General features: G+C 36.8%; 2 protein-coding genes across 3 annotated transcripts in view; one reads left to right on the forward strand and one right to left on the reverse strand.

Annotated features, from left to right (window-relative positions):
• SYN3 (synapsin III) overlaps window positions 1–12,897 on the forward strand; it is a 177,191-nt gene that overhangs the window by 47,572 nt on the left and 116,722 nt on the right. The window lies entirely within an intron of this gene.
• The window catches only part of TIMP3 (TIMP metallopeptidase inhibitor 3), a 40,671-nt gene that overhangs the window by 10,224 nt on the left and 17,550 nt on the right, over window positions 1–12,897 (reverse strand). Inside the window, exon 2 of the mRNA XM_070947614.1 lies at window positions 824–906. Coding sequence (XP_070803715.1) covers window positions 824–906 — 83 coding nt within the window. The remainder of the gene's footprint in view (window positions 1–823; window positions 907–12,897) is intronic.

The raw sequence follows: 12,897 nt of genomic DNA on the forward strand, positions 1-12,897 counted from the left end.
GCTGTCCTGGCAAGGGTGGACTTTGTGAAGAATATTTTCCCTTCAAATGATTAAAAACAAGAAATTAAGCTCCATTTAAATTATTTTATAGAGGGAAGTGTTAAATATATCATCTGTATACACACACCTGGTCCATCTGGCAGAGCAGGGCAAGACAAGTTAACAATGGCAAGTAATAAGAAACTTTAATCTAGCCCCGTTTCACAGAAGTCATGATGTTACTTCTCTCCTAAATCAACTTAGGAATAGAAATATAATGCAAACAGAAGGAGCCAGGGGCAAAAGATCAAACTCCCATGTTCTCCTAATACTCCTTTCTATACTCAACTGTTTATTGCAAAAATGTTTGTCTATTTTGATCTAATTTCTGTTAGTCAGATGAAATTAGGTGATTATACTTAAGATTCTATGCTGAAATCAGTAATTTTTAACCATAAAATTATTATCTCCTTTTCACTTTTAGGGAGAGACAGATTCCTCCTACTTCTAAGGCCAAATAAGTCGAAAAGACTTATTTTGCTAAACTGTTAATGAGTGTAAATTATAAACAATTGTTTCTATACACCTGAAAATTTGTCAAATTGGAAAGAATCAATTAACACAAATAGCTAGGTATTTCTATGTATATGTAATTTAGCATAACACCGCATAGAGAAAAAAGAATAGCTTACATGTGGGAAATCACCTCTGCTTATTCACAAAATTATCCAAGTCATTCATTATTTGGGATAGGTATGAGCTAAGGGGATTGAATGACTTCCCTGATGATCTGTGAAAATGCTTTGTTGTTTCAACTAAATATGACTGGCATCTGTTCACTCACCTTCATTTGTTTGACAGTGTATCGCATTGTTCCAAATGGTCCATCTTTCATAAGTTTCTTGCCCACTACCTTGGCCCGGATAACTACAATAAAAGAAGACAGATCAAGTGAATAGCATCTTCATTCTCTAATTTATCCTTACTAATAGCTCATTTTCAAATAGCATAAATGAAAGAGAATAGTGGCTAGACTTTTAAAATTTCAGTTTGCAGAATGCAGTGTGTAGAAATACTGCTTGATTTATACTTGAAATATTACCACTGCTAATAATAATATAACTAACCATAATTATTATAATAAAAATAATTAGAAGTTAAACTGCTCTGGGACTTTAGTACTCAAACAGACAAGAATTTTGCACACAATCCAGACTTCACAACTGTTCATAAGACAGACAAAACAAGTCTGGATAATGGACACGCAGTTCCCAGAGACAGCAAAATAGAAAATAATGAACTGGAGAAAATAATCACAAAATATAAAGACCTGCAAAGTAGTTGTGACTTGTGGCAAAATAAAAGCAAAGGAAGCCCAATAGTAACAGGTGCTTTGGGTGCAATCACAAAACACCTGGAGCACCACTTGAACACTATCAGCATTGCTGAAATCACCATTAGTCAATTGCAAAAAGCAGCTTTATTAGAACAGCATATATCCTGTGACAATATCTTTAATATTATTAAACAATAACATCTGCCTATCCCAGGTCCTTGGGAAAAACTCAATAGATGGGTAAAAATGCCAAATCTGGTTATGCAACCAACCATTATAATAGTAATAATAAGTCCATGAAATTTACCACTTTGTGTAAATTTCAATAGCTATAGCCTTGAAATACCTAGTGATCTCTTCTTCTAGTAAATAAATATACCACTATGAGATAATCTAGATCATGGCTATCAAACTCTGATGTCATGGCAGCATCATGTTATGTATTGGGACTCCCCCCCCCCCCCGCTAAACCCGGCATGGACGTGGCCAGCGCGTGATGCATCTGGCCCACAGGCTGTGAGTTTGACAGCCTTGATCAACTGTGTTCCCCCCAAAATAAGACCCTGTCTTATATTTTTTTGAACCCTGAAATAAGCACTTGGCCTTATTACCATGCGTTCAAAAGCCCCATTGGGCTTATTATCAGGGGATGTCTTATTTTGGGGGAAACAGGGTAGATGCCACAAAGCATGGTATCAGCATGTTTCCTTAGTGCTTTCTTTCAACACATCATATTTGCCAAGAGGGCTTTTCAGCTCAGCTAGTACAATAAGTGGCAAACTTAGCTCTTTAGTGGAATAGAAAATTATATGTTGCTGAAGACAGGAGAGAATCATTATACAAAGCATAGAGACTATCAGGCCCAAAACCAAGAATGACACGCTGATTCTTCCATGCTGAGTTCTTTATGCCTATAGACAAAATCTTGCCAGACTGAGCACTCTACTATTTGCACCTGCAATATTCTCTGTGAGCTATTAGAGAGAGGATGTCTTCACCCTCTTCCTCTCACACATCTGGTCTGAGGTGCCTCTTACTCCTCTGAAATGTATCTCCTTCCTCCTGGAAATCCATCTCCTTACTATTGTTGGGCTGAAAGAAATGTCCACCTGGGTTCAGTTCCAAGTGGGAAGAAAACACTGGAAATATGGAGGCTGTTTGGAAAGATGGTTTAATGGTGGATAGGACCATATGGTTTTGAGGTCCTGGGCAAAAAGTACATGGATGAGAGACGGAGAGAGATTTATTGGCCTTGAACTTGCTTCCTGTTCCTGTGGCAACAAATGCATCCTGATTGGTTGTCAGACTCCCAGGGGGCAGGGGTCTTAGCTAACTTTGTAGGCTGTCTTTGAGTCCAAGTTTGGTTGAGCCTTGCTGGGTGGTGATGTAATGAAAGGGCTTTGCGATTCCTATTATGGGTCTTCTATGCCTGAAGGAGGTAGATCTTTGTTATGTAGAATAGACTGGCTCAGGCCTTAATGGCCCATTGACAAAGGGGAGGGGGGCAGGAAGCTGCTTTGTCTTTAAAACATGTTTCTCCTTTACGGAAAATACAATATTCTGCCTTTTTAATATTTCCTAGAATATTTCATTTTCCTAGGAGAGGGGTGGATGCTAACTTCCTACACTACATTCCATCAGACTAACAATCTTTAAGTAGTAGATAGCAATTTGATTTAAGATTCTGAACCAAAACTAAATGGTTAATGTTCTGTAGTAGAAATGAGGAGAAACTGAATTACAGTGTGAAAGCCAAGATAAGTGACTTTGAGCTAGTAATTCTCCCCCAGGTCCAACCCACTTCACAAGACTATTGTGGAGAAAAGGGAGACAGTAGCATTTTGGAGTAATACAAATTAAATGTAGTACAAAATAAATGCAGGCTATAAATCTAAAATAATACTTTATAGTGAACTTGTCAGGTACATATTGAGTCAGAACATTTGAGCGGTTATAATGAATTTCTGTAAGAAAAGTAGAGTCTCTCAAGAGGTTTGTATATCCTTAAACTCTTTAGATTAATAATAGTTAAAACAAACTTGCACAATTTAGAGGAGTTTGCAGTAACTTTAAAAAGGTTAAATGAAATGTTTTAATCATTTCTCTTTTCCTGGCAAAATTGTCTTACTATTTCATCAAATACTGACTAAATAGCAATGATCTAGATTTTAACTGTACAAAAATATTTATTCAAGAAAAATACATTATCTTGTTAAATTTCACTTTGACTCAAAAGTAGGCATGTGATATTTTCCTTCAACAACAAAAAAAAAAGAAAACCGGTGAAATTCATTTACATTACTACATTAATTTACTACATATGGCTCACTATGTGAGCATATTTTCCACTGTTGAGATGGGCTGAAAGAAACATATACAGCCTGAAAGAATAAGGCTGCATCCAATGTATATGATAATTCGTAATTTTGAGAGCTTTTCTGCTTTATCCTTTTTAGAATATTTTTAAAAATGTGCCTCACTTCTAACCTTATTATTTCTGGCCCAAGTATTAGCTTGCAACTGTGCCAAATGAATCAAATAAGGCTTTTACAAATACATTTATAGCCATGGATTTGGAGCTGCTAGAATTATTGCTGGAACTGAATATTCCTTATTTCTAAGTTATTTTTTGCTTTTAAATAATGGATATATTAGCACAATCTGCTGGGCTAAGCCATATCTGCTACTGGGAAACAATATTCTAAATGAAGCAGAATCCTGTAGAAAGAAGTGTATGTAACTGTATATTCCTATCATCAATGTATTATGCAAGTAATGGGATCACAACTATTAGACACAATCTACAAGCAGCCATGCATTCAGAGATAATTTGAAGAGGACCTACAAACATATATATGGACATAGATACATATATACACAAGAAAGAGCCCCAATGGTCCACATTTCACTCTTAATGATGGCCTATGTCTGCTAAATATAAAAACCAAGTAAGTTATTGGGGTGCATGTTCAGCAGGTACAAGGCAAGGTTATGAAATGAGTTATGGGACATCTGAAAAAGCATAAGTAAAAACTATAAAGATTCAGTTCTTTGACATATGTGTACTAATATTGCAGATCATGCACTTAATGTGCATAATATGATCCATCAGGCCAATATAACTAACCAGCTGTGCATGGTGGCTCATAAGGGACACAACTTTCATTTTTAAACTGATATCTAATCTGCTGTAAAAAGCCTACTGCTTGGGATTTGTTCTATCCAATGCTCTGATTTCTGTATTTCATTAGCCAGAATTATTTCAAATAAAAAAAGATTTCTAAAAGTTATTTCATCATCACATATGTTTTCCAGAAAAAATATACCTTGAACATTCTCTATATATCTATTTTTTCCCGGTGTCTTATTACAGTCTTACTATTGCTGATGGGAAATTTTATCCCACACAAGTGGACACCAAAATAGCAGCATATTTTTAAACCACAGTCACTTTGAAGTGGTGCCCATCAAAACAGACTGTGAAGAATGTTTCTGAATACTTTGGGGTTTAGGGTCAAATTATTTTGTGGGATGAGAGCAGCTGCTAAGGTCTCACAGATGATTTGTAGTTGTTTATGTAATATTAATTTGGATAAGCATATAAAATTCTAGTCATATAAAAAGGCCAGTTAGCTTATAATACTAAACCAATCCCACAGACCAATTGAATTGTCATGCAATTATATAGATGCAGTTATTTTAATTTTAAAAATAACATTTTCCATATGCTTGTACATATGCTATATTAAAAAAGCCCTTTTGCTGGGAATTACTTGAAAACATTAGTGTTTTGTTTGAACCAGCTGTCTTGAAAGCTATAAAACACAGATAAAAAGATTAAAGCCATTATATCTTTATAATCCAACTTGCAAGTTTGGTGAACATAGAAATATGAAAAATTCTAAATGATGCTCTAGAAAATTAGATCTGAGATTTTACCATGCTTTTGCATGAGCAACCAACATGTCACCAGTTCTCCTTTATAAAGAATGGAATTTAATAATTCCAGTTCTAAATAAGCATTAAGAACTTTTGGTGGTCCAAGAAATAAAAACAGAAAAATCTTCAATCTATACTATATCATCCATTGCTGCCATCTTGGGGCCTACTTGCATGCTACTACTTAAGGAAAAGAATGCAGGAAGAATCAGTCCCAGCTGCAACCACAGAAGAAGCTACCATAACAGTAAATTACCAGGTATATGTTCTTAACTTTCTATAAGCGTAAATTCAACAATCTATCATCAAAAGGTTCCATACATAAGAAAAGCTCTCCTAGCTCAGTAACTGTCTGTAATAGTCTGTATTTTCTTGTTCCTCTTTCACAACTTTTCCTGGGTATGCATTGGGACAATACCTATTGAATTTCATAGAAGATCTGTGCTGGATATAGACTTCTATTAAAGTTAATTGGAAAAGACAAATTCTCTGATTCAATCATCCCTGAAGCTATAGCACAGGCTATAGAATAGGAAAAATGCAGCTGTGTGATGCTTTGAAGAGACAAATCTTAAAATGATTCATGATCATAGATTTATTCAAGTTATATCCTGCTCTTTTGTCCTGGGGGTTCTCAAGGAAGCCATCCAAACTTAATCCCAGAAAAATACTGAAACTTTATTGAGATAAGATTTGAATGGAGAACAAAGAGAAAAATTAAGGCACAGTTGTTTGATCATCAGAATAAAGTTACTACTACTACTACTACTACTACTACTACTATTTCTGTATCATAATTTTTCCATATATTTGATTTTTAGTATTTTCAGGTTTTTAAGATTGGCCGTAGTTAGAATTATGTGGAAATTGATTCCACATTCTCAAGAGAAAACAGGGAAACATAAAGAGGTCCATATAGTAAATTTCTTCTTCCAGAGGGCTTTGAATCTGCAGCTTGACCATCTTCTTAACAACTTTTTTCAGGATAGGAAGGCTTGGAGACATGTTGGAAATTATCTAATACCACTGGATCCATCAATGGATTCTTGAGGAAGAGGCAGACATCTAATTTCTTTACAGGAGATGGAACTAAGCCCTTGTTCAAAGAGGAATTCACCACCATTTGGACACAATCACACATACCAACTGCAGTCAGTTATCTCTGAAGCAGCATCTCTGAAAGAACACAAGAATCTTCTGAATGATAATAGCCACTCTCCCTGCCTTACTGGTATCTTACTTAAAACGTAAGTGAGCACATTTCCAAGACTGAAACCTCCCCAAGTTTATCCAAGTACGTATCAGGTTGGCCCTTCCACCCACAGTAAAATCCTGCATGAATACTTGTTACAGGCCATACAAACCAATCACTAGCTAACCAATTAGATCATCAGAAATTTGGTCCATTTCTGCTCATCCATTGGACTCAGTGTTCAGTTAAGCTAGCTGCACATGCCCATACATACAATCCATACAGTGACACAGACATACACACTATTCCTAAAAACAGACCTTATCCACTCAACTGTCTCTAATTCTGAAGGACATTAATTGCAATCCTCTTAAATCACAGGCTTAAAGCTGCTGACCTCTCACTCCCAGCTTACTCTGATGTTGCTAATGTAAAGAACATAAAAGGCAATGCCTCCTATCAGAGCAAGCAGTTTACGATCCACTTCCTTGCAATCTGAATGTCACAATGAGAGCAAAAAGGGTGCCAAAAGAACCCATGTATCATTTTCATGAAAATAGGAGTTGGTGCACTGTGTTGAGAATACTTTACTGCCTTGCTGAAAAATGTAGCTTGCATTGATCATTTCCCATAAATCAGAGCTAATAAATCTGAACAGATTTTTAAATGTTTCATCACTGGGAAGAAAAGACAAAATTGTTCATACCCATTAATATCACATACGTCCTGAACTTCAAAGCAACTGGCAAACCAGGTAAAGACTGGACAGCATAATCATGTTGCAGAAACTTAGCTAACTGGAGTTATCTTTTTTTTTTCACTTCAAATTTACACTTTAATTAAAATGCAGTAAATCTAAGAGAAAAGTTTTATTTTGACCAATTGGCATTTGAAATATTAGGTGCTATTTTGAAAAAAAAGCTAAATTTCATGTCACATCTGCTCTAATAAATTTATAATTGTGTTATGTAAGTTGATTATTACATCATATCAACTCCCTATTAGCTGAAATATTCCCAAATAGGTAGAACTAATTAATCAACCATCACTGCAGCAGTATACTAAAGCATCCAAGAATTTCTATGTTCTATTAAATTTTAAGAAACTAGGCCATCTTCTTAAACTTCTGAGTATGATCTTTCACAAGACAGAGTCAGAGCTCCATGCTTTGGGTAAGGGCAGTACTTCATGGGCATGTCAGAGATCCATCTCTCCTTTCTCAAAAACTTCATCCCACTGGGATGGGTGCCAGCATTTTTGCAAAGAGGCTAAGACTTTAGTGATCACATGGTTTGCACACATTTTTGCACGTAGGAGCTCTAGAGGTGTTTGGAAACTTATGTTGACTTCGTGGGAACTGGTGGGCCTCACAAATTCTTTCCTGCATATTAGAAAACCTGACCAAGTTGATTGATTAAGCAGCTGTCCAAGCCAAAAAGAAAGTGTGTGTATAAACACAGATAAAGTATATATTGTTACTGATGCCACCCTTTTCATATTTTCTTTGATTAAGCCATCTATAGTTCAGTAATGAGATACTATACTCAGCCTACCTAATTTCTTAAAAATAAAACAAAGGAATCAAACTATTGCACATTTTTAAAGATCATAAAATGAGGAAATTACTAAGGGACTACATTTTTATTTTGTAAAAAGAGGAAGGGATTGTTCAATTTGAATTGCTCAGTGCATCGGGATGCACAGATATCTCAGAAAGGAAGAGAATAAATCATTTTTCATCTCTGCAGCAATGATTCACATCTGTATATTCATGTTCAGTTCAAATATATGCAAAACAACTTGGATAACTGAGGCAACAGCAAATTTTGCTTATTTATGAATCTGCAGAAGTTTTTCGGACTAAACTATTAGGCCACAAGCACAAGTATCTTCACATGCATTTAGAAAGACTCCCTCAGCCAACAAATACAGAGCCTGTACCCGCTATATATCTAAAAACAAAGACAAACCAAATCATCCAGTAGGGTTCCTGTGCCAATAATAACCTCATGAGATGATTCTTTCTCAGACAGGGCCCTACGCATTTATCAATAGTGTATGAAACTCAAATTTCATATTTGAAACTTATACTGGTTCAGATACTGGTATCTAACCACTGGTGGTGCAGTGGTACAAACTCCAGGCTAACTCTGCACAGCCTGGAGTTTGATCCTGACATGGCTCGAGGTTGATTCAGCCTTCCATTATTCCACGGTTGGTAAAATAAAGACCCAGATAGTTGGAGGCAATACGCTGACATTATAAACCGCCCAGAGACTGCTGTAAAGCACTGTGGGCGGGTATATACATACAGTATGTCTGAATGCTATTGCTATTATGCTACTTTAACCAGTTTACTAAATAAACCCTTTTAGTAAATCTATTTACTAAATAGATCGATTTGCACTAAGCTATATATTATACCTTGATCCTTTTCCCTATCTTTTTAAACAGTATAGAAAGCATTTCAATAGGTCCATGATGGCGAACCTATGGCACTCATGCCAGAGGTGGCACCCAGAGCCCTCTCTGTGGGCAAGCGCGCCATCGCTAGCTGATCTTCTGGTTTCTGGCCAGTTGATCTTGGCGCACGTGCCAGAGTGCTGGAAACCCGAAGACCAGCTGACTGGCACATGCATATACCAGCCAGCTGGTCTTTGGGTTTCCGGTGCTCCGGCGCACACACATGTGCTCACACACACGTGTTCCGGTTTGGGCATTCGATGTCGAAAAGGTTTGCCATCACTCAATAGGTTATCCAACAGTTTGGGATATACTAGTATCACTGATATGCTTATTTATTTATTTATTTAGCGTATGGCTTGTCACACACAGTATTAAAACACTTCATTTTTACAGGTTAAAAACAATTAAAACAATAAAAAACAAACAGTAAGAAAACCTAAAAGGAAAACAGAAATAACATTTCAAAGTTTAATGTCGAGTTTGGAGATCCAGTCAGTAGCTGCCGTTGTTATGCAGAGGAAGTCCCTAGAATCTCCTGGATACCTTCTGTTAGGGCATTCCCTCACTATATGCTGGATAGTCTGTCGAGGGGCCCCGCAATCACATTGTGCTGAAGGTGTCTTTCCCCATTTATACAGGGAGTCAGCACACACCCCATGAGTTGCTCTAATTCTATTATAGGTCACCCATATGTGTTGGGGTAGGCTAAATCCTGGAGGTATACTACTAGGACTGATATGCTTGGAGACATCTTGGGGGAAACAGCTATTCCACGCCTCCATCCACTTTTGTGTGGTGTTCTGATGATCGGCCATCAACTTACGCGCTGTCAAGATTGGTGGATTTAATCAGCATCTTAAGAGATCAGGAATGTATCCATGTATGGGTAGAGAGGAATTTAACAGGATCTTACTATACTCCCGAATGAGAGCTTCTTGTCGTCGTAAGTGCGGGGGGAGTATGTGACTAAGAACTGATAACCAGTAACTAGGTGTAGATTTTATGCACCCAGTAATTAGCCTCATCGTATGGTTAAGTTGAACATCAATAAGTCCTGTATGTGAGCTGTTTATCCATACAGGTGCACAGTATTCCGCTGCAGAGTAGCAAAGCCCGAGGGCTGCACATCAGAGAGTTGGGGCTGAAGCTCCCCAAGTTGTTCCGCATAGTTTTTGTAGGATGTTATTTCTGCTGTTAACCTTGGCAGCCACATTCTGGATATGTTTCTTAAAGGACAGGGTCCTGTCTAAGGTGACCCCCAGGTATTTTGGTGTCGCCTCGTATGGGAGCAGTTTGTTATTTAGGTATTTGATATGGCATATCAAATAGGCATATTTGATATGCTTATGCAACCTGATAATACATCACTTACTCCTGATTAAATTAGTCATGACGTACTGTTTGGGTAGGAAGGACAGGTTGCAGTCACCTGGACACTGCAAATGATGAAGTGACAGTGACAAATTGAAGCAAATTCAAAGGAGAATTCTCAAGAGGACAAAGAGTCTTGAAACCAAGTCCATAGGGAAAGGTTAAAGAGTGGAATGGTTAAATGGGTGCATTTAGCTTACTGAAGAGTTGCACATAAAAGAGGGATTTGGATGTATTCTCTACTATTCTAGAAGGCCAGACCAGAACCAGCATGATAAAGTTATATGTTTGTAGATTCAGTCAACCTATCAGTGAAAAAAATGCCACAAGAACTGGAGGTCTTTTTAAAAAAAGGCTGAATGATCATCTGTCTAGTAGATCCTGATTGAGGGTTGGACTAGATGACTTCTAAGCTATCATCCTTTGCTATTGCCTGCATCAAATGCACAGTGCTAAATTTTCTGACAGTAGCCAGCTGATATAAAGAATGTCACAAATCCTTCATTTCATGATTCAACATTCTTCAACAAAGACAATCTTGCAAAACAATGTGCTGGATCATTGCCAGTGCTTGATTCCCAAGCAAAAAGCATAGGACTTAAATCTGTCTGGACATTTTTAACATGATCTAAAAGCTCTTCCCACTTGCTTTGAATGGATGTGAGCTGTAAGTAATGAAGAGGAAAAGATGTTTCCACACAGAATCACACACTACTTTATTATGTCAGAATGTGTTAGAAATCTAGAATTGAAATAGTCCTTGAAGCCAATGTTATTGCTGAAGCAAAATAGACCTGGCTCTGTAACCTGGCTGGATGAGTTATCTTAAGCATTAAAAAAAAGTATGATTCAACCAAGGACAAGCCTTTCATTCTCCAGTCTTACTATCTGAATGAGCAAATGTACAAAAGAAAGGAGAAAGGAAATGAAAAAAAGGCATACTGAATCAAAGTGCCTCAATTCATATATGCATTCAGAAAGGATAGATATTTTTGAGGTACACAATCGTTTGGAAACCATACGTAATATCTTCAAAGAACTTTTTTTTAAAGTTCTTTCGGGACAGCTTGACCTGCAACAATGGCAGATGAGAATACATCTATTGATAATGTTCTGTGCTGCCCCAGATGTTTCAGATATTTTCTTTTCAAAATAAAATTGATAAGAATGCAATTGGGGACTAGGAGTTCTGGTCAATTAGTATTTTTATCTCAACAGAAAAAGAGAGAAAATACAACTAAAAATAATTATAAAGCACAAACATGAAATCAATGAACTTTAAGGATAACAAAGTTGATTCATTTCTCATTTATAGACATGAACAGACAAGTACTTCAAGAATACAAGAGGAAGGAAATTAGTCATGTAATTGTGTTTCTGACTAATCATTCAAATCGAGATATATTCACACATGCAACCTGCTACCACTACAAATATTGTGCTTCAAATAATCTCTAAAAGATCTTAGTTACTTCTGAATAGTTCAAGAAGCACCCATTTCACAAATATTTTAAAAGTATAATACAATGTTAGAGAATAAAGTGTGCATCATAATTAAGGAACAGTTATGTAGTTAAAGTGTATTTATAGTCAATTCTGCATGGCATGCCAGATTCCAACATATAGGTAGTCCTCAACTTTTTGACCACAGTTGAGTCTAAAAATTTCTGTTGCTAAGCAAGACAGTTGCTAAGTGAGTTTTGCCCCATTTTATGACCTTCCTTGCCACAGTTGTTAAGTGAATCACTGCAGTTGTTAAGTTAGTAACATGGCTGTTAAGTGAACCTGGCTTCCTCATTGACTTTGCTTGTCAGAAGGTCACAAAAGGTGATCACATAACCATGGGACATTGCACTCCTCATAGCTATGAATCAGTTGCCAAGTTTCTGAAGTTTGATCACATAACCATGAGGATGTTACAACAGTCGTAAGTATGAAAAACTATCGTAAGTTTTTCCTCCTTTCTTTCCTCCTTCCCTCTTCCTTCTTTCCTTCCTCCCTTCCTTCTTTCAATAATTCAATAATCTCATGCTGAATTCTATCACTGAGGAATATAGCATTCTATGTTGTCTTGAGGAGTAATGAAGTAAATTTGAATACATTTGGCTTTCTGGTTGGGGTCTGTCATTAAATGTCTGATGTAATGATGGATTTTTCCTTGAATAATCACAGAAGGAATCCTTTCCTCGTTGGAAAGATTTCTTTGGCACCAAAGGATGTCATCTGGAAGAGGCAATTATATTGTCTGATGTTCTTCCTGAACCCATTTGCAATAGGATCATAATTGCTATACATATTCAGGCATTCATTAGGTAGAGATGCTAAATTGCCTACCCCAAACTTTCCCTTCATATAGCAGAAATCGGTGGTTTCTTCAGGGAATAGGAATGGACAATAATGTGGGCAAACTTTGGCAGGGCACCAACATCAGAAGAAATAGTACATCATGCAAGTTGTGAATTTTGCTATTGAGGTCTTGTTGAAGGCAGATATTGTAGTACTGAGGAACTCTCAAAGTAATCAGTGTTTCCTTTCCTGCCCCATCTTTTCTTGTCTCCTCATTCTGCATCTTGTGTTTCTGGAGACATGTAGCCCTTTCATCCTCCATTTCTTC

This window comes from Pituophis catenifer, unplaced genomic scaffold (assembly GCF_029215685.1).
Source record: "Pituophis catenifer annectens isolate HBS135680 unplaced genomic scaffold, rPitCat1.0.hap2 SCAF_7, whole genome shotgun sequence".
Lineage (NCBI taxonomy): Eukaryota > Metazoa > Chordata > Lepidosauria > Squamata > Colubridae > Pituophis > Pituophis catenifer.